Genomic DNA, 26,667 nt, shown 5'->3' on the forward strand with positions numbered 1-26,667 from the left:
GGGCCACAGGGAGAACTTATCTCAAAAAATAATAATAATAATAAAAATAAAAATGTTTTTAAATGGTGGTACATGCCAGTAGGATATGCTGAAGGGGCAGAGGTAGGACAGTCATGTGTTTGAGGCCAGCCTAGGCTATACCTTATGCCAGGCATAGCAGTGCATGCCTTTAATCTCAGCACTCAGGAGGCAGAGGTAAGGGATTCCTGTGAGTTTCTGAAGTCAGCCTCGTCTACATAGCAAGTTCCAGGCCAGCTGGGGCTACAGGGAGACCCTGTCTCAAGACAAACAAACAAAAACACATCCCAAAAGGGGGCCAGCAAGATGGCTCAGATTGTAAAGGTGCTTGCTGCCAAGGCTGACAACCTGAGTTCCATCCCTGGGATCAACACCATGGGAGAAGAAAACCAACTCCCATAAAATAAAATGTCCTCTGACCTCCACACACATATGGCATGTACACACTCACACACACACACAAACACACTCACACACAAAATAAAATGTAAAAAGGAATAAATCTAAATGAATGAATGAGTGAATGAATGCAATGTGGGGGAACTGCTCTAGCAAGGGTATAAGAGATGGACTGAGTGGGAAGGGATTCTAGAAATAGTCCTATTCTCCACCGCCTCCAGCACAGGATCTGGTCTCTTCTCTTACCATACCACCCAGAAAAATTGAGTCCTACAGGCGAAAAACCCTCCCACTTCCTTCTGTCTCTTGTGGAGTCTCCTCCAAATCATTTTTCTTCCCTCCTCTTCTTGCCAGCAGTCCCTGATCCAGTCTGTCCTGGTTCATCACGGGGTGTGTGGGGATGAGTCTGTCCATTCTACCAAGGTTGTCCATGTGTGTAGTAAACATGTCAATAAACGGGGTGTGGTGGTGGATGGTACACCTGTTAATCCCAGGAGTTAGGAGGTAGAGGCAGGAGGATCAGCAGTTCACAGCAAAACTGGGCTACACAGTGAGCTCCAAGCTAACCTGGACTACATAGTGAGACCTTATCTCAAAATAGAAATGAAAGAGAAAATGGACTCAATGCATTATATATATGTAAGTTTATAGCTGTATGTATATATATGTAGCAACAATTAAAGAAGAGGACAAGAAATTGGGAGGGAGTATGGGGACATGGGAGGAGTTGGTGGGGAACTGGAAGGGATGGAAAACATGCAAAGAATACTCATGTATGAAATTCTCAAAAACACAAAAAATTTAAAAACAACAAAAATACAATAAAGTTATCTTTAGATACAGTGTGCAAATTTAAGTTGTACAAAAAATAACTTTCCTTTCTGAACAGAAAAAAACAGTGTATGAGAGAGAGAGGGAAAGAGAGAAAAAAAAAAAAAAAGTGTATGAGAGAGAGAGGGAAAAAGAGAGAGAGAGAGAGAGAGAGAGAGAGAGAGAGAGAGAGAGAGAGAGAGAAAGGGTAATCTCACTGTTATGAAGTCTGAGGCAGGAGGATGGAAAGTTCAAGGCCCAATTAGGCTCCAGAATGGATTCAAGGACAGCTTGACCAACGTGGACCTTATCTCAAAGTAAAAAGATTTGTTTGTTTTTGAGACAGGGTCTCCCTGTACCCCAGCTGGCCTGGAACTCTGTCTGATTAATGCTGGAGTTAAAGGCCTGCACCACCACACTCAGCACTGTTTGTTGAGATGGTCTGTGCTCACCTCACACTCACTATGTAACACCAGGCTGTTCTTGAACTCCAGATCTTCATGACTCCACTCTGTGAGAGCTGGAGTTATAGATCATTACCATCAGGACAAGCTTAAGAAGTTACAAGAAGGGGAGTGGGTGGGATAGATGACTCAGAGAGTAAAGGTGCTTGCCACCCAAGCTTAGCAACATGAGTTCTCTCCCAGAAACCTACATAAAGGTAGAGAGAACCAAATGCACAAAGCTGTCCTCTGACCTCCACAAGACACACACACACACACACACACACACACACACACACACACACACACACACCCCAAAACAGTCTGGCATGGTGGTACATGTCTTTAATTTCAGCACTCAGTCAGGAAGTAGAGGCAAGAGGACGCCTGTAATTCGAGGCCAGCCTGGTCTACATAGCTAGTTCCAGGCCAGCCAAGCCTACAAAGTGAGACCCTGTCTAAAAAAACAAAAGACAGAAAACATGAAAACATGTAGCTGAGGATGACCTTGAACTTCTGAGCCTCCTGTCACCGCCTCCCAAGTGTTGGGATTGCAGATATGTACCACACCTGGTTTATGCAGTGCTAGGGATCGAACCCAGGGCCTCATGTATGCTAGATAAGGACTTGACCAACTGAGCTACATCATACTGAGCTGCATCTCCAGCCCCATCCCTGTTTGTTAGACTAGAAAGCAAAGGCACAGAGAGGCTGTGTGACATGCCCAAGTTACACAGCCATTGACTAGTTGAATGTGCATTGAAACCCAGGCAAACCATTTGGACTCCCAGCAGCAGAGTCACCCTTTCCTGCTCCAGTTTTGAGGCCATTTCTCTCTTGGCATCTGTTCAGAAAAAGAGGGAGGGGCCTTGGCTGTGCTGGCTGATCTGACACAAGGGCACCCTCCATCCTTTCTCTGGTGCTGGAGGACATGACCTTCTAATTGCATCTTCTCTGGCTGAGTTGGCAGACAAGCAGCCCAGGTATGGAAATCAGTGCCGAGCAGCTTCTATGCAGTCATAAATCATCGCAGCCCCGTCCCCTGGCTGCTAGCTTCTTCCTGAGGCTGGAAACCTCCCCATTAGTGCAGAGCTGGCCACAGCAGCTGCAGCATCTTCCCCAGCCTGTACTCTTAGAACATTTCTCCATCATTTCAGCATGGATAGCCTGCAGTAGGGGCAGAAAATCATGGGTTCACATACAAAGGATGATAGGAAAATCTCAGTGGGCAGCCTCTTCTGTGGATCCTGGGCCAGCAGAAGAGGCCTGTGCTGTGAGGCAGGACTCAAATGTTGAGACTCTGACTTTGTCATTGAACTTTAAGGATGACCTTGGGCAAGTCACATTATCTCTCTGGGTCTCAGATTGTGAAGCTATAAAAAAAAAAAAAAAGAAAGAAAGAAAGAAATTGGGGACGGGAGAGATGGCTCTGCAGTTAAAAGTGCTTTCTGATCTTTCAGAGGACCTGAGCTCAGTTCCCTGCATCCACATAGGTTGGCTTACAACCATCTGTAACTCCAGCTCCTGGGGAATCCAACACCTCTGGTCTCTACCAGCGCCTGCACTTACATGAACATGCCCCCTCAACACATACACACACACACACACACACACACACACACACACACACACACACACACTCACTAAAAAACAAATACTTTTTAAGGAAAAAGGAAATAACTTGAATGGTACTTATATTTAATGTTTTAAATTAGAAAGTGTTAATTTTATGGGTACAAGTGTTTTGCCTGCATGTATGTAAGTGCATCATGTGCATGCAATGATTATGGAGGCCAGAAGAAGGCATTAGATCCCCTGGAGCTGGAGTTACAGACAGTTGTTAACCCCCAGGTGGGTGCTGGGAACCAAAAACAGGTCCTCTGCAAGAACAGCCAGTGTTCTTAACTGCTGAGCCATCGCTCCAGCCCTATTTTTGAAATATTTAAATTATGGGACTAGAGAGAAGTCTCAGTGATTTAGGGCTGCTGGCTGCTCTTGCAGAGGACCCACATTCAATTCCTATCACCCATCTGGGGGCTAACAACCATCTGTAACTCCAGTTCCAGGGGATCTGATACCATCTTCTGACCTCCATGGGCTTTGTACAACATGGGTCCACTTACATACATGCAGGCAATACATTCACACACTTAAAATAAAAATAATAAATTATGTGTATGTGTGTATATGTACACATGAGAGCATGTTCCCACAGGAACTAGAAGAGGATGTCAAATTCCCTGCAGTTGCAGCTACAGGCAGTTATGAGTTGCCTGACCTCAGCACTGGGAACTGAACTCTGGTCTCTGGAAAAGTAAGAATAGCTTGTAACTGCTGAGCCAACCCTCTAGCCCCATGAATATTTTTTTTTTTTACGTGTGTATGTATGTGTGCATGTTTGTGTGTGTTCAGGTGCATGAGTATACACAAGAGGACAAACTTGGGTGTCATCTTCAGGACTGCCATTGACGTTCTTTGAGACAAGGCCTGTCATTGTCCTGGAGTCCCCTGATTAGGTAACCTGGCTGGCCAGTGAGTCCCATCTCCACTTCCCCAGCGCTGAGATTACAAGCACACACTACCATACCCAGCATTTTGTCTTGGGTGCTGGGGATTGAACACAGGTCCTCATGCTTGCAAGGCAATCACTTTACCAACTAGGCCATCTTCCCAACCTAGATGCATGCTTCTTAAGGTATGCCATTCTTTAATAGGTGAGATGGCTCAGCAGGTAAAAGCACTTGCTGCTTAAGTCTGATGACCCCAGAACCTATGGTAGAAGGGAGAACTGACTCCCAAAAGTTATCCTCTGACCTCCACATGTACATTGTGGCATGCATGCATGAGCACACACACACAAATAATAATAGTAATGATAATAATAATAATGATAATAATAATAATAATAATTTTTAAGAAGATCCTTGGGGCTAGAGAGATAGCTTGGGTTAAGCATGCTGGCTGTTCTTGCAGAGGACCTGGGTTCAATTCCCAACATCCACATGGCAGCTAACGACCATTGGTAACTACACTTCCAGGGTCTGACGCCTCTTCTGGTCTCCACGGGCATTATATGCATGTGGTAAACCTACGTACATGCAGGCAAAACACCCACATATACACACACAAGAAAGAAAGAAAGAAAGAAAGAAAGAAAGAAAGAAAGAAAGAGAGAGAGAGAGAGAGAGAGAAAGGGAGAGAGAAAGGGAGAGAAAGGGAGGGAGGGAGGAAGGAAGGAAGGAAGGAAGGAAGGGAGGAAGAAAGAAAGAATAGAAAGAAAAATCTTCCAATCTGAAACTGGGCATGGTGACTCACACCAGTAATCCTAGCAGTCTAAAGGCTGAAGCAGGTGGATTGCTTCAAATTCAAGTCTATGAGCTATATAGTGTCAAGACAGACTGGGCTAGAGAGTGAGACCCTGCCTCAAACAACAATAACAACAAAATCCTCCAATCTAAGCTAAAGGTGATGGTGCACATCTGTGGTCTGAGCTGCTAAGAAGGCTGAGGCAGGGGAATCCCTTGAACCTACAGGTTCCAGACCAGCCTGGCAACATAACAAGACCCACCTAAAGAGGGGAGAGGGGGGGCTCAGCAGTTAAGAGCACTGACTGCTCTTGCAGAGGACTCAGGTTCAGTTCCCAGCACTCATATGGTAGCTATCAACTGCCTATAACTCCAGTTCCAGGGGATTAGATGCCCTCTCGAGGTCTTCTTGGGCACTGCATACACATGATGCACATACATACACTCAGGCACACACACATACACAAAAAATTTTTAAATACACCTTTTTTTAAAGAGAAAAGATTTTGCAGTTTCTGGAAATAAGACTTTCAGCTAATCCCTCTGTATCAGTATCTTCCCATCTGCCTCAGTGAAAGCTCTGAAAGGTTTTTGCAAATGTGCGTTCTAGCTTCTCCATCTGTTGATTTGGCTACATCATGAAAACTACACCCATCCATCACATGTAGGCCAAACACTCTACTCCTTCTCTAGAGGAACAGTTAGGCCTGTCCTAGTGGCACATGCCTGCAATGCCAGCACGGCTGGAGGATCAGAAGTTCAAGGCGATCCTTAAATCCATAGTGTGAGTTCAGTGTAGGTTACATGAGACTTTATCTGAGGAGGGAAACAAAGACTAACACATGATGGGTGTGCTGACTCATACCTATAGTCCAAGCACTTGAGAAGCAGAGGCAGAGGGACTGAAATGAGTTGGAGGCCAGCTGAGACACCTAGGCTATATAGTAACGCCTTGCCTTAAAAAGCTACACACATGGCCAGGCATGTTGGAACACACCTTTAATCCTAGCACTCTAGGGGAAGAGGCAGGCCAATCTCTGTGAGTCAGAGGCTAGCCTGGTCTGCACATTGAGTTCCAAGTCTATATAGTGAGACCTTTTCTAAAACACACACACACTAGGTTTCTAGGCTACAAACTAATGCCTTGTTTCAAAGGGTCTGAAATGAGTGTTTTGGCACTTGGACCTCCAATAGAGGGCCAAAGACTCATGACTCATGGAAGAGGGGTTTGTTTTGTTTTTTGTCTTTTTGAGACAGGGTCTCCCTGTAGCTCCAGCTGGCCTAGAACTTACTATGTAGATCAGGGTGGCCTTGAACTCACAGAGATATGCCTGCCTCTGCCTCCCAAGCGCTGGGATTAAAGGTGTGTGCCACCATGCCCAGCCTGATTCAGGTGGTTGTGAGCCATGCAATGTGGGTACTGAGAACCAAATCCAAGTCCTCTGAAATGCTTTTAACTAAGGAGCCATGTCTCCAACCCACTTTTATTGCACTTATTTATTTTGTGTGGGGAAGGGGCACAAATGTGGAGGTCAGAGGATAACTTGTGGGAATGGGTTCTCTCATTCTACTATTATGGGGCCTGGGGATCAAACTCAGGTCATCAGGCTTGGCAGCAAATGCTTTAATCTGCTGAGCCATCTTGCTGGACCCCAGCCTTGTCTCTGAATGTGGAATTTCAGACCAGCTAGGGCTATAGAGTGAAACCCTATATAGGAAAAAAAGAGAATAAAATATGAAAAAAAAACCACAGCTCAAATAATGAGACAAATTATCTATATTCAAAAGACAAAAGAGGAAAGGAGTCTTAGCTAAAAAAGTTCACTGAATCTTGAGCTCTGTGAATGTGAGTCAAGTGCTTTACCAATCTATATATTTGGTTCCCCCTAAGATGTAAACTGAAACATGTACCTAGCCCTTGGAACTATGCTGTGGATAGAATGGCAGTATATGTATATATGTGCGTGTGTGTCTGTGTCTGTGTGTCGGAGTGTGGGGGTGTGTACATACAGGTATGTGCATAGGTGCATGTGGAGGCCAGAATGTCTTCCTCTGTCACTTTCCATGTTTATTTATTATTTATTTATTTAAATTTTATGTGTATGAGTGTTTTGACTGCATGTATGTAAGTTCACTACATGTGTGTAATGCCCTCAGAGGTCAGAAGAGGATGTTGGATGCCTTGGAACTGGAGTTACAGATGGCTGTTAGCCACCATGTGGGTGCTGGGAACCGAACCTAGGTCCTCTATAAGAACAGCCAGTGCTCTTAACTGCTGAATCATCTCTCCAGCTCCTCCATGTTATTTTTTGAAGCAGGGTCTCTCACTGAACCTGGAGCTCACTGACTGGACAGCAAACTCCAAGGATCCTCTGGTCTCCACCTCCCCAAGCTCCAGGACTACAGATACGTGGGTGCTGGGGATTTGCACTCAAGTCCTCATGTTTGTGTAGTGAGCACTTTACCCACTGAGTCATTTTCCCAGTACTAGTCCCTAGAATGGTAGCATTCAACTTGGTACAAGGGTCTGAAAAGTGTTTTAATACTTGGAACTCCAACAGAGGACCAAAGACTCATGACTCATGGAAAAGTTACAGTGTTAGAGACAGGGAAAGACTGCTGCCAACATGCAGGGAGACAGTGTTTGGAGTGTTTAGAGGATGCCTAACTGCAGAAGGTCCATTAACTCCAGATTCCAGTGCAATTCAAATAATCTCTCTCCTTCCTTCCTTCCTTCCTTCCTTCCTTCCTTCCTTCCTTCCTTCCTTCCTTCCTTTCCTTCCTTCTTTTTAAGACAGGGTCTCCCTGCAGCCCTGGCTAGCCTGGAACTTGCTATGTAGACCAGGCTGGCCGTGAACTCATGGAGATCCACTTATCTCTGCCCCCAGAGTGCTGGGACTAAAGCTGTGTACCACCACATCTGGCCAAGCAATCTTCTTTATTTGATGTTGTTTTCCCTATAACTAAATAATCACAGTAAAATTTGATTATGAAATTATACAGGGGACTAGGGTTACAGCTCAGTTGGTAGAATATTTGCCTAGCATACAGGAAGCCCTGTGTTCATGTAAACTGGATGTAGTGGTGCAGGCCTATAATGCCAACACTCAAGAGATGAAAGTAAAAAGATCAAAAGTTCAGGGTCCCTGTGCTAGATAGCTTTGGTTGTCAATTTGACACGCCTGGGTAGAAGGAAACTCAATTGGGGGATTTCCTCCATTGAACTGATCTGTGACCATGTCTGTGGGGTATTTTCTTGATTGTTGAGTTAATGTGAGAAGGCCCAGCCCTCTGTGGGTGGTGCCACCCCTGGGCAGGCTGTTCTGTACTGTATAAGAAAACAGACCGAGAATGGGCCAGGGAAGCAAGCTAGTGAGCAGCGTTTCTCTGTGGTCTGTGCTCCAGCTCCTGCCTCCAGGTTCCTTCCCTGAATTCCTACCTTGGGCCCCCTGATGAACTGTGACCCAGAATATGTAAGCCAAAATAACCCTTTCCTCCCCAAGTTCCTCCCACTATTGGTCACAGTGTTTTGTCACAGCCAATGGAGAAACAAACTAGAACAGTCACCACTACAAAGTCAGGTCAAGGCCATCCTGGGCTTCATGAGACTCTGTCTCAAAATTAAACAAGGCAGAATAAGAGACTGGCAACAATAACTAACATTACAATGGAGAATTGGATATGATGGTACATACCTGTAATCTCAGTAATTGGGAGGTCAAGGCAGAAGGATTTATAAGTTGAAGGCCAACCTGGGCTACATGAGAAAAAAGTAAAAATTAAAAGGGGCCGGTAAGACGGTTTAGTGGGTAAAGGCACTTGCTGCCAAGTCTGATGACCTGAGTTGATCCCCAGGAGCCACATAGTGGAAGGAAAGGACTGACTCTGGCAAGTTGGCTTCCAATTGTCACCCTTGCTCTGCTGTGACAGCCCACCTTGACAAATAAATGAATAAAACGTAATAAAAATTTAAATCAGTACAAAGAAGGGAAGGAAGAAGAGAGGGAAGGAGGGAGGGAGGGAAGAAAAGAAAGTCATCTAGGCTTGGTGGCTCACATCTTTAGTCCTAGCACTCAGGAGGCAGAGAGAGGCAGATCTCTGTGAGTTTAAGGCCAAATTGCCTATGTAGGGAGTGCCAAGTGAGCCAGGGCTACATAGGGAAACTCAGTCTAAAACAAAAACAAACAAAAAGCAACAACAAAACAAAAAAACAAAAGAAAAAGAAAGAACTGTCTATAACATTCAAAGTGACCTCTCTCCTTAGCTAGAGCCCACCTTCCAAAGGTTCCACAGCCTCTGAAACAGCACCACCACCTAGGGAACATGAGCCTGGGGGAGGTCACTTCACATTTAAATCATAACAAGGGTGGTCCCTGAAAGCAGGTCAGGCTGAATTACCTGAAAAGAAAACCAAGTGGCCATGGAATCTTCTGGAAGCTGGCTGGAAGGGGTAAGAGAGCTGGCAGAAGTTATTCTGCAGAGTCAGCCCCAGCACTAATGCTTAGAAAGTACAAATCCCACTTGGTCACGTAATAGGACCGCAAGTGCTGACGCAGCAAGCAGACAGGAGCCTAGGATGCACCAGAGGTAGGCGGGAGGCATAGACACTCAGCATCAACTCCTGGCCCTGAACATGGGGATGGGCAAGGACAAAAGGCACCCTTTCCATCATAAGCCTTCTGTGAGTCAACATGACTCAGGGGCTAGGTTTCTGAGTCCAGCAGGTGCCTTCCCCATCCTGTTGCAGTTGGGGGTTGGCAGAGTGGAAGGGACAGCAAGAGGGATGTGTTCATCCAGAATAGGAATCCCTTATGCAGCATAGCAAACCTTGATGTCAGCCCTTACTGGCAGACATCCAGCCAAAGTGATTTGCCATTTCTTGGGGTCCTTCTTGCTTGGTGGAAAGAACCCTCACACAGCCACTATGATGTCTCCTTCCATTATCTGATGTTACAAGAGAAAGGATTACCATTTTTCCCTGTGCTACCAGAACGGGTGAAAGCCTTCTAATTTTTCAGAGCTGGGAACAGAATTCAGGGCTTCTGTCAAATTAGGACAGTGCTCTACTGTTGAGCCTCACTCCCAGCCCCTCCCTGGGGGATTCTAGGCAGGTGCTCTACCACTGAGCCACACCCCAGCCCCTCACTGGGGGATCCAGGCAAGTACTCCACTACTGAACCACAACCCAGTCCCTCACTGGAAGAGTCTAGGAACGTGTCAACTGAGTTACACCCAAGTTTCTACCACTGAGCTGGTCCCCAACCCTGTTTGAAGCCTTTTGTCTCCACACTGGACAACTGGACAGTCCATAGGAGAAAAGTTCTGACCACGCCCCCCTTCACCCTATCTCTCATTCTCTCTAATTCTATTTCCTTTCTTTCTTCCTTCCTTCCTTCCTTCCTTCCTTCCTTCCTTCCTTTCGAGACAGAGTCTGATGTAGCATAGGCTAGCTGGATTTACTATGTAGCCTAGGCTGGTCTTGAATGCCTGATTCTGCCTTAGCCTGGAGAGCTCAGATTCCAGGCATGTACCATCACACTGAGCCATGTGCTTTTCTCTCTCCATGCCTGTTGAATAATGGAGTAGAGAGATGGTAAAAAAGGATAATCAGGACATGGAGACTGAGCTCTTGATATTCTCACCCCACACGAGGAAACATGTATACCAGCAGGCATGGCGGTCAGAGAGTGTCTGGAATCCCAGCACTGAGGAGGCTGAGGCAAGAGGATTGCCTCAAGTTTAAGACTAGGCTGGATTACAGAGTGAGACCCTGTCTCAAAGAAACGAGAGAGAGAGAGAGAGAGAGAGAGAGAGAGAGAGAGAGAGAGAGAGAGAAATATCTAAGATCTTGGGATGTGATTCAGTGGTAGAATGTTTGCCTAGCATGTGCAAGGCACTGGGTTCAATTCTCAGAATTGGAAAAAGAAAGTTTATTTGGCTCCCGATTGCAGAGGCTGGCAAACCTAAGAGCAGGGCCATAACATCTGCACAGAATCTGGTGAGGGCATTCTTGCTGCATCTTAATATGGTAGAGAATATCAAAGACCAGACTGAATAAGTAAGCTAGCTTGACTTTCTTCTGCTCCTCTTGCTCCTGCTCTTCCTCCTCCTCATTACTATTATTGTTGTTGTTGTTTTGAGGTAAGGTCAGGCTAGTATGCAACTCACTATACCACCTGCTTCCAGCGTGCTGGTGTGAGCCATCCCTCTGGCTTTTCTTCTTACAATGCCACTAATGCCACCACCACCATATCATTCAGTTCCTGATTCTTTGCCAAAGGCCTTGCTACCAAACACTATACAGAAGGGGATTAGGGAGTTATGTCCACCCCTGTATATAGCCAAAAAAACCTGATTAATCTCAACCAAAGAGCTTTGCTTTTCTGCATCTCTGTCCCTCCTTTACAAAATGACAGACCAGTGATCCAGGGGCTTAGAACAAGCCATTTGGATAAATACTAAAACATTCTCCGTGCTGGATAGCTTTAGTGTCAACTTGACACACCTGGGTTGAGGGAACCTCAACTGGGGAATTGCCTTCATTGGACTAGCCTATGGCCATGTCTGTGAGGCATCTTCTTGTGTGATGTGGGAGGGCCCAGCGAATTGTGGGTGGTGCCACTCCTGAGCAGGTGGGCTTGTGTTGCATAAGAAAACAGGCTGAGCAGGGGCCAGGGGAGCAAACCAGTAAGCAGCATTCCTCCATGGCCTGTGCTCCAGCTCCTGCTTCCAGGTTCCTGCCCTGAGATCCTACCTTGGGCTCCCTAATGAACTGTGACCTGGGAGATGTAAGCTGAATAAACCCTTTCCTCCCCAAGTTGGTACTGGTCAGAGTATTTTGTTACAGCAATGAAGAAACAAACTAGGCCATTCTCCCAAGAGCCTTTGAACTCCAGTTATCCTGTCCATATCAGAAGCAGCGATGATACTGAGGGGATTTCTTGGCTCTCATTTGAATCAAGGGGATTTCCTGGGTTCTGGGAGCTAGGAGAGGATTAATAAACAGGTCCCAGAAGGGGGTTGGAGAAATAGTTCAGCAATTAAGAGTACTGGCTGCTCTTGTAGAGGACTGGGGTTCAGTTCCTAGCACCCACATGGCAGCTAACCACTATCCTTAACTCCAGTTCCAGGGGATCTGATGCCTTCTTCTGGCCTCAGTGGCCACTGCATGTAAATAGTGAAGGCATCGGCATATGGGATGGTGTGTTTGTACGTTGTGTGTGTAGGTCAGAGGACAATTTATGGAATCTGATCTCTCCTTCCACCTTTATATGGGTTCCTGGAATTAAACTCAGGTCATCAGGTTTGCATGAGAGAAAAGCTTACCCACTGAGTCATCTCACCAGCCCCTGAATGGTTTTTGAGACAGGGTTTTATCTATCTCAGGCTAGTCTTAAACTCGTTCCATAGCCAGGGATAACTGTGAACTTCTGATCATCCTGTTTCAGTCTCCCAAGTGCTGAGATTATAGCCGTGCACCACCACGGCCACCTTTTATTTTATTTTTGGTACAGGTCTTTAAATGAAGCCCAAGCTGTCTTTAAACTAGCTATGTAATCTAAGCTGGTCTTGATCTTGTGATCCTCCCACCTAAGCACCCTGAGTGCCTGCAAGCTGGCTCAGTGAGTAAAGGTGCTTGCCACCAAGGCTGCGTCCTGAGTTCTATCCCTGGGACTTATATCATAGAAAGATAATTGACTTCCTCAAGTTGTCTTCTGACCTCCACAGGTGCACTATAGCATATGCACGAGACAAAGACACACACACACACACACACACACACACACTACACAAAAATAAGGACATTTAAAAAATTTTTTTTAATTTATTTTTATTTTATGTGAATGCGTGTATTGCCTGCATGTAAGTAAGAGCACCCATGTCGTGCAGTGCCCAAGGAGGACAGAAGAGGCTTGTCAGATCCCCTGGAACTAGAGTTATGGACAGTTGTTGGCTGCCATGTGGGTGCTGGGATTTGAATCCGGGTCTTCTGCAAGAACAGTCAGTGTTCTTAACCACTGAGCCATCTCTCCAGCCCCATGGGAAATAATTTTTTAAAAATTTAAAATAAAATCAGGGCCAGGCATGGTGGCACACGCCTTTAATCCCAGAACTCAGGAGGCCGCACTGTGAAATCGAGGCCAGGCTGGTCTACATAGTGAGTTCCAGAACAGCTGAGTCTACAGGGTGACCATCTCAATAAATAAATAAATTAATTAATTAATTAAGACTTGGAGATAGCCTGGCATGTTAGAGCATGCTTGTAATGCCAGCACTTGGGAGGCTTTAGGCAGGAGGATCAGGAATTCAAGACCAGCCTGGGCTACATAGTGAAACTCTGTCATAAATAAAATAATGATTTGGAACTAAATATAGGACCCCGGAGATAACAAGGCTGGAGGGCTATGGTAGAGGTGGAGGGGACAGGTGGATCATCTGAGGTGGAGGAGGGAAAGAGCTGTCATCTATGAGCAAACTGTGAGCAAACAGGTGGCTGGGATGAACTTCAGAGGACCAGCAGGGAGGATTCTGCGAACCTGTTTCTCTGGGAAGTAGAAGCTGAAGTCATCTGCTGAGTCATGGCAGGAGGAGGGGAGGAGGCTGGAAAGCAGGTTGCTAGTTTCTACATGCTTCGGAAGAGAGTGGGAGTGTAGGCTTAGAAAGACTGGTCATTCAGCAACCAGCCCAGCTTGGAGGCCATGTACTAAGGGGCCAGCCACCTGTTTGGCCCTGAGGTTTTTCACTAGCAGCCCTAAACAGTGTGGGCCAGAGGCTGAGAGGATCAAAGTCAAACAACTATGGAGGAAAGGGTCACCCATGGCCAAGAGTACAGAGATTGGCCTAACCTTTGGACAGGTGGAGAGGGAGGAAAAGAATGAGAAAAAAACAGGGACACTGAAGAAAAAAAGACAAACTAAAAAGAGGTTCTCCTAGACACCTGGAAAACACTGGGGAATGTGGGACTGTCCTGGACCAGAGCTGAAGGCATACCTCAGTGGTACAGCCCCTGCCTAGAATCCCTCAGTAAGGGTCTGGGGCATGGCTCAGTGGTAGAACAACTGTCTAGAATCCCCTAGTGAGGGGCTGGGAGCATGGCTCAGCCTCAATGGTAGAGCACTTGCCTAGCATGAAAAAGGCTCTGAGTTCCATCCCCAACATGCAAGGATAATACAAAACAAAGCAAAAAGGGTCACTCTGTTTACAGAGGAATTATATCTAGAACTAGGCTTTGGGGGGTCAAGGAACAGAACAAGGCTCCAAGACTGGCATGCCAAGGAAGGGGCTTTGTCTGGTTGGTTTGGAAGAAGTCCCATGGCAACAAGGTAGCTGGTGGCTTAGATGATCCCTCCTTCCAGTTTTGGCTTCATTGGAGCCCCAGAACTCACTCATTCTGTTCTATAACTGTATTCTATGGGCATCATCTTTTACCTGTTTAAGATGTAGAGAGTTCAAATCTATGGGGCTGCATCATGAAGAAGTCAAAGGCTTAATCAGATTGGACCTTGACTGTGGCTGTCCTGTGACTTTTCCTGGGAAGATGTAATATCTATTTGACCTAGGTGTAGTGTCACATACCTGTAATCCCCACAATGGGGAGGTAAAGGTAGGAGGATTTAGGAGTTCAAAGTCATCCTTGGGCTACATAATGAGTTCAAGGCCAGCCTGGGCTACAAGAGACTTTGGAGATACTGGGAAGTAAGAATTCAGGGCAGAAAGGGGCGGGGGGCGGGGGAGGCAGACAGGGAGAAGGAGAGAAGGATCTGACAGAGGAACAGTCAGGAAGACAGACTGCTAGAGACAGAGACAGAAATGGAGGGAGAAAGGTGCTGAGCAAGCTGGCCAGATGCCAGAGCTATCTGGGAAGCTGCTGGGCTGGACCCAATCAGGACAAAATGGATGGCTACTTTTAGAAGGCAGAAGTCACCAGACTAGGCAATTGAACTGTCTCTTCTCTCTGTACAATCTGCACGAAAAGCCCAGCCTGGAGACAGGCACAGTGGTACATGCCTGTAATCCCAGCACTGGGTAGGTGGAAGCAGGAGGACTGACAATTCGAGGTCATCCTTGGGGTACATAGTGAGTTCAAGGATAGCCTGGGCTATTCAAGACTCTGTCTCCAAATCCAAACAAACAAAAAGACAAAGGCAGCAAAGGTTTTGCCAGACATAGTGTTACATGCCTGTAATCACAGTACTTGGGAGCTGAAGGCAGGATGATCAGGAATTTGAGACCAATATAGAGGGACCCTGTCTTTATAAAGAAAATGAAGAAAAAAATTAACCAAGCAGTTTGATTTTGAACCTAGCTTCCATGGAGGCATAATTAAAAAAAAAATTTACTGGGGCTGGAGAGATGGCTCAGTGGTTAAGAGCACTGCCTGCTGTTGCAGAGGACCCACATTCAATTCCCAGCACCCACATGGCAGCTACAAACCATCCTTAACTCCAGTTCCAGGGGAATCTGAAGCTGTCTTCTGACCTCCAAGGCATTGCATGACACAGGTGCACTCACATACATGCAGGCAACACACTCATACACATAAAATAAATATTTTTTAATGTATAAAAGATTATAGTTTTTATTTGTGTGTTTGAGTGTAGTGCCTGCATATGTGTAAGTGCACCTGTGTCTTGCAATGCTTGCGGTGGCCAGAAGTGGGTATCAGATCCCCTGGAACTGGAGTTATGGACAGTTGTTAGCCATCATGTGGGTGCTGGAATTCGAACCAGGGTCCTCTACAAGAACAGCCAGTGTTCCTAACCACTGAGCCATCTCTCCAGCCCTTGGATGCATAATTTATAAAAATCCTACCAACTTAGGCTGGAGAGATGGCTCAAAGCACTGGCTACTCTTGCAGAGGACCTGGGTTTGATTCCCAGCACCCACATGGCAGCTAAGAACTGTCCATAACTCCAGTTCCAGGGGAATCCAACACCTTCTGACCTACTCAGGCATTGCGCAACACAGGTGCACTTATACACATGAAAGCAATACAGTCATACACATAAAATAAAATAATTAATAAACAAACAAATAATGCAGTTTAAGCCGGATACGGTGGCACACACCTTTGATCTCAGCACCCAGGAGGCAGAGGCAGGTGGATCTCTGTGAATTGGAAGCCAGATTGAACTCTCCATAGTGTGTTCCAGGCCATCTGGGCCTACAGGGAGACCCTGTCTCAAAAAATGAAACAAAAACAAAAACAAAAATGCAGGCCAGCCATGGCTATACGATGAGACCCTGTCTCAATAATAAAGTTTTTTTTTTTTAAGTACAGATGATTTTCATTTTCGAGGGTAGTCAGGGATATATTGTGTGTAAAGTACCCTTGCAGGCTGGTATCTGCAAAGCTCTGCACAGGCACAGGCTGTTATTACTAAAGCGGGGATCTTGAGACAGAAGACTGACTAGGGCAGCAGGAAGCAGGTACCTCTAAGTTTGCAGCTTCTCATCCTGCCTGACCAGGGCTCTCTGGGTCCCAACCTACCCAAATGGGGGCAATCAGATGTCAAGGGAAAGAGAAGCCAGTGAGAGTATGTATACCCAAGTTCCAGTCACCCTCTAGCTAGGGTCAGGTGGCCTAGGGCAGGTTGGTTCTTTGTGCATCAGTTTCTCCAACTGTCAAGATTAAATGATAATCAATTTCTGATGGACTGGTAGGGTAAACTCTTAGGACCACACATGCTCCAGCCTCAGAGTGAAACTACAGCTTCTGGGTTTGAAGGGATCCATCTGGCCACATTAAAGTCCTCAGGCTAACCTACACTCCTGTAATACCAGCAGTTAGGAAGCTGAGGCAGGAGGATTGCTTGAGTTCTTGGTCAGTCTGGATTACATTGTGAGAGCATGTCTCTGAAATCACAAAGCCAGGTAAGGTCGTGCAGAACTGTAATAGGAGCACTTGGGTGGTGCAGAGAAGAGGACCAGGAGTTTAAGGTCATCCTTAGCTACACAACAAATTTAAGGCCAGCCTGAGCTACATGAGACCTCATCTCAAAAAATAAGTTCTTAGTTCAATGCTCTTGTCTGCAGGACTGGGGATTTTTGTTGTTGTCTTTAGTTTATTTTTGTTTTTGTTTCTTTGAGACAGGGTCTCCCTGTAGCTCCAGCTGGTTTGAAACTCATACTAAGTAGACTAGGCTAGCCTTGATCTCATGGAGATTTGCCTTCACTGCCTCTTGAATGCTGGGATTAAAGGCATGTGCCAACAGGCCCTGCTAATTTTATTTTTATTCACATGTATATGGGTCTGCCTCATGTATGTGTGCCTGCCAATGCCAGAAGGCATTGGATCCCCTGGATCAAGTCATCCAACATGGGTGCTGGGATTTGAAGTCAGGTCCTCTAGAAGTAAGCTCTTAATCCACTGAGCCATCTCTCCAGTCCTTGTTTTGTTTTGGAGACAGTGTCCTGTGTAGCCCAGGCGGGTTATATAATTGAGGATGACCTTCAAGTTCTGATCTATGTACACCTCCCCAGTGCTAGGATTTCAGGCATACACCACCACACTCATACACCACCACACTCAGTTTTATGGGGAGCTGGGGACTGAATCCAGGGCTTCTTGCATGTTAGGCAACACTATTCTGTGCTACCCCCTCCATCCTGGTTTTTTGTTTGTTTAGACACAGGGTCTTGCAGGCTAGGCACAAACTCTCCATCCCACTGCCTCAGCCGTTATTTCATGACTGCACCACCACACCCTGTTGTCATCCTGGTTTTATTGTGACTTGCTTTTACAGCTTTAACAGGCTTTTGTGGGTTAAATGCCCTCCATGAAAACAAGAGTAGGGGACTGAAGACACGGCTTAGTTGGTAGAGTGCTTGCCTAGCATGCATGAAACTCTGGGTTTGAGCCCCAGCACCGAATAGCACAGGTGGTGCATGCCTGTAATCCCAGCATTGGGAAAGTGGCCAGAAGCAAGAGGATCAGAAGTTCAAGGTCATTTTTGGCCACATGGTAAATTAGAGGTCAGCCTGGTCTACACAGAGAGTTCCAGGCCAGCCAGAGCTACATAGTGAGACCCTGTCTCAAAAACGAAAAAAACAAAAAAAAACAACAAAAAAAAAAACAGCCCTGGGGCCCAAAGGTTGATGGCAGTAATAAATGCGCTTAGTAAACTGCGAATGTCAGCAAGGACAAAAAGTGTCGCTGGCCTCACTGGGTCCCAGCATGTACCATCAACTCTGAGCCTACCCCCAAAACCATAACCCTCTGGGAAGGAAGGGCGGATCCCAGAGCAGAGGAAGTCCCCATCACCCTTGGCCACGCCCCACCTCACTCTGCAGTTTCCTGTGATAGGCCATGCCGGTTCCCTGGATAACCAATCAGGAGGCGTCTGCGGAGGCAGGCGCAGGCTCCACCCGGGCGGAGCCTTTCTTGGGCTCCTGACTCCTGCCGCTCGCGTCCCTGCAGTGGAAGCCTTGACTCAGCAGGAAGCTGACCCGAGTGGGCGGGAAGGGCAGAGCCACGACGCGCCCACCCCCCACCTCATCCCACCCCACTCCACCCCATCCCATCCTGCCCGGGTGCAGGCCACCCAGGGTTGTAGGCTGGGGTGGGAATCCCAACACCTAGGCCTTGTTTTTTGGTGACCCAGAGGTATCCTGGAGCTTTCACTGGCCTCTGGTTTCCTCCATGCACACGGTAGATAACATTTCCCAGGGCGGCTCTGACAGCAGGCGGTGCCCGTGAGCCGGAAGACACTGGAAGTTTGGAGCTTGACCTTGCAGGAAGTCAGTCCTAGCTGCCTCACTTTTTGCTAAGTCTTCAAACCTCAGTGTTTGGTGCCAGCTCCGGTTTGTAGGCAGGTGAAATGAGGTCCTGAAATAGGGGAGCCTAGGGTGCCGCACTTCGGAGCGCCAGGCAGGAGGACCGTAAGTTCAAGGTCACGGTCAGGAGCATGGTGACCAGGACATTGTGTCTCAAAAAAACAAATAATAGCCGGGCGTGGCGGCACATGCCTTTAATCCCAACACTCGGGAGGCAGAGGCTGGCGGATCTCTGTGAGTTCAAGGCCAACCTGGTCTACATAGTGAGTTCCAGGACAGCTGGGGCTACAGGGAGACCCTGTCTCAAAAAGACCAAAAAAAAAAAAAAAAAAAAAAGGTTAAAATGTGGGCTAGAGAGATGGCTCAGCAGTTAAGAGCACTCTCTGCTCTTACAGAGGATCCTGATTCAACTCCCAACATCCACCTGGCAGCTAACAATCATCTGTAACTCCAGTTCCAGGGGATCTGACACCTTCTGACCTCCTCCAGCATTGCACAACATGGGTGCATGTACACACATGCAGCCAATACGCACAAACACATAAAAAATATAAAAATAAAATTTGCCAGGTGACAACTTCTAGCCTCCACAAGCAAAATAAATGTTTTCATTTATAAAATTTAAAAAGAAATATTACTTTTATTTTATGTGTACGAGTGTATTGCCTACATGTATGTGAGTGCACCTATGCCATGCAATGCCAAGGAAGCCAGAAGAGGGCTTCAGATTCCCCTGGAACTGGAGTGAAGGACAGTTCATAGCTGCCATGTGGGTGCTGGGAATCAAACCTGGGTCCTCCGAAAGAGCAGTCAGTGCTCTTAACTGCTGAGCCATTTCTCCAGACCCTAATTTGAAAATTTTTAAGAAAGAATTAGAGAGGCTGTTACTGTGGCTCAGTGGTAGGGTACTTGCCTCTCATGAAGTAGGTATCATGTTCAATACCCAGACCTTCCCCTTGCACCAAAAATAAAAAAAGGAGAAGCAGGAGAAATGACTCAGCAGTTAAAAGCACTGGTGGCTCTTGCAGAGGATCTGGGTTTGGTTCCCAGCATCCACATGGCAGCTAACAACTGTCCATAACTCCAGTTCCAAGGATCTGACATCCTCTTCTGGCCTCCACCAGCACTGCACACATGTGGTGTACTTACATACATGCAGGCAAATCACTGATACACATAAAATACAAATAAACAATTTGGGGGGGGGTCTTTTTGAAACAAGGTTTCCCTGTAGCCCCAGCTGGCCTGGAACTCACTATGTAGACCAGGCTGGCCTGAACACAGAGATCTGCCTGCCTCTGCCTCCCAAGTTCTGGGACTACAGGCATGTGCTACCACGCCTAGCTATAGATAAATAATTTTTAAAATACAAAAAAAGGGGCTGGAGAGACGGGCTCAGTGGTTAAGAGCACTGGCTGCTCTTGAAGAGGACCTGGGTTCAGTTCCCAGCACCCATATGATAGTTAACTCCAGTTCCAGGGGCTTCAACACCCTTTTCTGACCAGTGTTGCATGACACAGGTACACTTATACACATGCAGGCAATGCACTCATTCACATAAAAAAAGTAAATAAAGTATGTTTAAAACCACAAAAAAGCTGGGTGTGGTGGGACACACCTTTAATTCCAGCACCTGGATCTCTGTGAGGTCAAGGCTAGCCTGGTCTACATAGTGAGTTCCAGGAAAGCTGGGGCTACAGAGAAGACCCTGTCTCAAAACACACACACACACACACACACACACACACACACACACACACAAAAAAAAACAAAATCCTATCAGAGGCCTTGCACAGCAGGAAAGAGAAAGAAGGCTAGAGAGGGATGGTGGCAGCACTGGGGTAGGCCATAAGGAGTACAGAATAGAATGGAGGGTCTGGAGACATGGCTCAGTGGTTAAGAACACTGGTTGTTCTTGCAGAAGACCCAGGTTTGAATCCCAGCACCCACATGGCAGGTAACAACTGTCCGTAGCTCCAGTCCCCGGGGATCCAATAGCCTCTTCTGACCTCTGCGGGCATTGTACGACATGGGTACACTTACTTACATGCAGGCAATACACACATAAAATAAAATAAAAAATAAAAATTTTTTTAAAGTTTTAAAAAAGAATAGAATGTGGTGGCACACGCCTTTGGTCCCAGCACTGGAGAGGCAGAGGCAGGCAGATCTGAGTTCAAGCCAGCCTGGTCTACATAGTGAGTTCAGGTCAGCTGGGACTACAGGGAGACCCTGTCTCAAAAAAGACAAAAAAAAAAGGATAGAATGGAAAAGGATCTGAGACTGTATGGGTGGGACAAGGGGAGGGTGTGGTGGTAAGCATACAAGGGCCTTCTTCCTTAGTCCAGTCTGCCTTGAACTCCTAATCCACCTGCTTCAGCATGTGAAGTGCTGGGATTACAGACTTGTGCCACCACTTCATGTAGGTAAGCATCTTTTCTTTTAAGCAGTGTCTCATGTAGCCTAGGCTAGCCTTTAACTCATATGTAGCCTAGGATGGTCTAGAACCTCCAATTCTCCTTTCTCTACCTCCAGAGCGCTGGGATTACAGGCAGGTGTCACCACATCCAATTTCTTCAATACTGTGTTCTTCAGCCTCTTGAATGCTAGATTACACTGCAAGTCTGAGCCACCAGGGAGGTACAGTACCCAACATGACAGAAACCTCATCCAAACCAGGAGTGACTGTTAATGAAGGGCTCTGGACAAAAAAAAAAAAAAACAAAAGCTGAGACTGGAGACCAGGCTGGGAGTATGACTCAGCAGTAGCGCATCTGCCTAGGATCCCCCAGTAAGGGGCTGGGGGCATGACTCAGTGGTAGGGCACCTGCCTAGAATCCCCCAGTGAGGGGCTGGAGGTATGGCTCAGTGGTAGAACACCTGCCTAGAATCCCCCAGTGAGGGAGGGGCTGGGGATGTGGCTCAGTGGAGGGGCACCTGCCTAGAATCCCCCAGTGAGGGAGGGGCTGGGGGTGTGGCTCAGTGGAAGGGCACCTACCTAGAATCCCCCAGTGAGGGGCTGGGGGTGTGGCTCAGCAGTAGAGTTTTCCTAGCATGCATGAGACCCTGAGTTCCATCCCAAGTACCATGGGGAAGGTGGAGGCAAAATAAAAGTTGGTTAAGGGGAAGGAGGAGACAATGATGCATATTTCGGGCAGAGGGAACACTGTGTGCAGAGGCCCCTGCAAGGGAAGACAGCTCAGACGTTAGTGGGATTGGAAAGAGTTCAGCCTATTAGGTCCTGGCAGCAAGCAGCAAGTGATGAAGCTGAAAACACAAACAGCCAGACAGTGCACCATCGTTTTAAACATAGCTTGAAGAGTTGAAGAATAGTACTTGGGAGCCATGGGAGGGCTTTGAGCAGGGAAATGGCACCATCAGAGTTCTAACATTGGAAAAGCTCTATTTAAATTTTTGTAAACATTTTTATTTACTTACTGTGTATGTGTTTATATGTACAGATGTGTGTGTGTGTGTGTGTGTGTGTGCGCATGTGGAGCAGTGTACATGTGTAGGTTAGAGGAAGAAGTTCTCTCCCTCCACCTTGTGGGTCCCAGGGATTCAATTCAGGTCATCAGGCTTGGTGGCAAGCGCCTTACCCACTGAGCCATCTTACCGGCCCAAGCACCCTCCCTGTTTGTGTAGTATGGGGAACAGGTTAGTGAGAAAGAATCAAAGAAGCCACAATATCATAAGGGATGGAGAAAGAATGGGGGGAGGGAATAGTTAAGTGGTAGAGAGCCAGCTTAGCATACATAAGGCTCTGGGTATGATCCCCAGAGCTTCAAGACACACACAGACACAGACACACAGACACACACACAATTTTGCTGGGACCAGTGAGATGGCTCAGTAGTTAAAGGGGTTTGCTGCAAGCCTGACAACCTGAGTGACATCCTGATGGCATGGCCCGCATGGTGGAAGGAGAGAACCAACTCCTGTGGTTGCCACATGTGTACTATGGCATGCAACACCCTCCCATGGAAATAAATTAACGTACTTATTTTTAAGATTGTTTTTAATTATGTGCATATGTGTGTTTACGTGTCTGTGAACATGAGTGCAGGTGCCCACAGAGGCCAGAGGAGTCAGATCCCCCTGGAACTGGAGTTGCAGGCGCTTGTGAGCCACCGATGTGGGTGCTGAGAATTGAACTCAGGTCCTCTCGAAGAGCAGTGCATGCTCTTAACCTCCGAGTCATCTCTCCAGCCCCTAATGTAATTTTTTTTTAAATGTAAAATCCAACGAAAAACTTCTGCTGGCTGTGGTTGTGCATGCCTGTAAACCAAGTAGTCAGGAATTTGAAATCAAAGGATGGAGACTTTGAGACCAGCCTATGCTACATTGTGAAAGGCTGGTAAAATTGGCAGCCAAAATATCTGCCTCACTCCCTGGCTGAAAGTTTAGGGTGTTAAAATAATGGCCCCCAAAATGCCCACATCCTAATCTTGGAGCCTGTGACTCTGTTTCTTTTGATGATGCTATGGTTTGAATATGAAATGGGCATCTCACCCTTTACCTCGTGTATTAAAGGATAAAGGTATTCTCAGCTGGGGGCCCTATTTTTGTTTTGTGTGTGTGTGTGTGTGTGTGTGTGTGTGTGTGTGTGTGTGTGCATGCGCACGCGCACCTATGTGTTGTGTGCTTCAGTGGAGGTCAGAGGACAACTTGTGGGAATCCAATCTCTCCTACCACATAGGCACAGGGGATCCAACTCAGATCATCAGCCATGACAGCATGCTTTAACCTTCTGAGCCATCCTGCCAGCCCTCTACCTTTATATCTTTTTTTTGAGGCAGGGTCTCCCTGTTGCCCAACTAGCTTGGAACTCAGTTCCAGGAGAGCTGGGGCTTCAGGGAGACCCTGTCTCAAAAACACCAAAAAAAAAAAAACAAAACCAATTTATGTACATGAATTTTTTGCCTACATGTATGTATGTGTACTACGTGCATGTCTGGTGTCTGAGGAGGCCAGAAGAGGGCATCAGATCCTGTGGAACTGGAGTTACAGACTATTTTTCTTTTCTTTCATTTGTTTTGAGATAGGATCTCACTATGTAGCCCTGATTTGCATGCAATCTGCTATACAGACCACACTGGCCTTGGGATCAGCTTGTAGATCTGACATCAGCTTGCCTCTGTCTCAGGACTGCTGGGATTAAAGGTGTGTGCCACCATGCCAGGCATTATAGATGGTTTTGAGCAGCTATGTGGGTATTAGGAACCTAAACCAGTGCCCTTAAATACTGAGCCATCCTCTCACCTTATATTTTAGACAGGATTTCTCACTGGGACCTGTAGCTCACCTTTTTTAGCTAAGCAGGCTGGCCAGTGAGTCCCGGAGCCCTGTCTCTGTCCCTCAGTGCTGCAATTACAGCTGCCACATCTGTCTTTTTGCTTTTTAAAAAATTTTTATTCATTATTTTTATTTTATGAGTGTATTGTCTGCATATGTGTAAGTGCACCCGTGTCGTGCAATGCCTGCAGAGGTCAGAAGAGGGTGTTGGATTCCCCTGGAACTGGAGTTACAGATGGCTGTTAGCCACCATGTGGGTACTGGGAATTGAACCTGGGTCCTCTGCAAGAGCAGTCAGGCAGTGCTCTTAACTGCTGAGCCATCTCTCCAGCCCCCACATCTGGTTTTCATGTGGGTTCTGGGGATCCAAACTCAGATCCTCATGCTTGCACAGCAAGTACTTTACCCACTTAACTATCTCCCTGGTCCCCATGATTCTTGTGCTTTGGGTTTTTCTATTTTTTTGTTTTTGTTTGAGACAGGGTCTCCCTGTAGCCCATGCTGGCCTGTAACTCCCTATGTAGACCCAGCTGGCCTTGAACTCACGGATAGTCACTTGCCTCTGCTCCTAGAGTGCTGGGATTAAAGGTGTGCACCACCACACCACCACACCACCACACCACCACACCGGGATGTTTTTGGTTTGATTTGTTGAGACAGGCTCTCATGTAGCCCAGGTTGGCCTTGAATGGTTATGTAATTGAGGGTGACTTGAACACCTGGTCTTCCTGCCTCCAACTTCCAAGTGATAGGATTACAGTTATGTACCACCTGCTGTTATTTTATTTAGTTTAATTTGCTGTTGTTGCTTTGGTTTTGGTTGACTGAGACAGGTTTTCACCCTGTAGCCCTGGGTGGGCCTGGAACGCCCAGCAATCCTCCTGCTTCAGCTTTCCCAGTTCAGGGAGTATAGCCATGTACCACCATACGCAACTTCCCTTCCTTCACTGGGTCTAGTTGAAGGACAGAGAAGATGGGCAAGAGATTCTCCAGGAGGCTCAGCTGCCTGCCATAGTTATGCAGCATTTCCAGGATTAATGGGCTTATAGAGAACTCCCAGATGATGCACTTGGACCACAGCCCTTCATCTCACACTGGTTGCCTCCAGAAAGTCCTGCCTAGAGTCTCTCTAGCTGCCACAAATAATACACTAGTCCTCAAACTATGACCTCAGTTAAAAGACAGGCAGGATAATGCTTTATTGACTTGGCACCTATGAACCCTGGCTACAGGTCTCCAGGCTTCTTTGGTACTGCAAGGTGGAGGCTCTGTGCTGGGGGCAGTGGAAAGCAGAGACGCTGGTTCCAGCAGCAGAGAGGGACCCCGCTGTCCCTGCTTTGGCCCCTCCAGCCCCCCTGTTCAGCTGAGCACCATCTGAGTCCAGGTCCTTACCCAGCAGGGAAGGCTGTGACCTAGGTTTTTTTGCAGTCCCCTGTGCATCTATGGAAAGAGCACCCCAATTCCTCCTACCGCCCTCTTATCAGAGTGACCAAAATAGGTCAGGGGAAGGGGATGAGGGAATTTAGAGAGAGCCCAAGCTTTGTGGATATGGGTTGAGAAAGGCAATGAGAGGGTACTATATAAGAGCTCCCCCAAGGAGAAGAGTTAAGAGTGAATGGTCCTTGTTTTCTGCTGGCTAGCAAAACATGACTATGTGCACTGTACTCAGCTTCCAGCAGGTGACAACAGTCTCAGGACACACAAGAGAAGGATTTGGGGTATAGGCAGGCTCCCCCATGTAAGGGGAGAGAGGAGCACCAGGAACTGCAGATATATCATAGAAGGGCTTCCTGGAAGAGGAGGAGGATCAGGTCCCAATCGGCTTCTTAGCTCAGATGTGGTGTGCAAAGCCAGCTGGGTCATGATGGCTGGCACAGGACACTGGCGTCTTCACTGTGGTCACAGTTGTGAACATCCCAGCGGATGTGAGAACAGAGTAGTAGGGTGCTCTCATCTCCACGGCACTTGACATTGTCCAAGAGGATGGGGCCTCGGCCTGGGCCAAAGTGGGCCTCGCCAGGGGCTGCCAGGGCCTGGCCACAGCCCAGCTGCCGGCACAGGACAATGGCTGCCCGAAGGTCCCAGGCATCATCACAAACAGTGCCCCACCGTTGTCCCAGGAAGAGTTCTACACGCCCCTCACATCGGTGGGCTCCACTGGCCAGACGGAGGTGCCCTATGTCAGGGATAAGGCCTGGGATCAGAAAAGGCTGGCTTCTGGGGCCTTCAAAATGGCTGAGCAAGTGGGGGTGCTTGCTGCCAAGCCTGAAGACCTGAGTTCAATCCTGAGGACCAGCTGCAGAGAGGGGGCCCCTGCTGTCCTTGCTTTGGCCTCTCCAGCCATGGAAGGTGAGAACTAACTTCCATAGCTTGTCCTCTGACCTTCATTTGGGGGCTGTGGCACATGCACCCATGTACACACACTGACACACACATAAATAAATAAATAAATAAATGTAATATTAAAAACCTTTTGTTTTGGGGGCCAGAGAGATGGCTCAGCAGTTAAGAGTACTAGCTGCTCTTGCAGAGGGTCTTGGTTCAGTTCCCAACACCCACATGGTGGCTAACAATCTTCCATAACTCCAGTTTTGCAGGATCTGACACCCTCTTCTGACCTC

The 26,667-nt window shown here is 47.1% G+C and overlaps 2 protein-coding genes across 2 annotated transcripts in view; both read right to left on the reverse strand.

Annotated features, from left to right (window-relative positions):
- Styxl1 (serine/threonine/tyrosine interacting like 1) overlaps positions 1–26,667 on the reverse strand; it is a 246,517-nt gene that overhangs the window by 216,410 nt on the left and 3,440 nt on the right. The window lies entirely within an intron of this gene.
- The window catches only part of Ssc4d (scavenger receptor cysteine rich family member with 4 domains), a 16,021-nt gene continuing 14,570 nt past the window's right edge, over positions 25,217–26,667 (reverse strand). The window contains exon 10 of the mRNA XM_008832269.3: positions 25,217–26,222. Within this exon, the coding sequence (XP_008830491.1) occupies positions 25,906–26,222 (317 nt within the window). The 3' untranslated portion in view covers positions 25,217–25,905. The remainder of the gene's footprint in view (positions 26,223–26,667) is intronic.

Source organism: Nannospalax galili, unplaced genomic scaffold (assembly GCF_000622305.1).
Source record: "Nannospalax galili isolate Female #2095 unplaced genomic scaffold, S.galili_v1.0 scaffold675, whole genome shotgun sequence".
Taxonomy (NCBI): Eukaryota; Metazoa; Chordata; class Mammalia; order Rodentia; family Spalacidae; genus Nannospalax; species Nannospalax galili.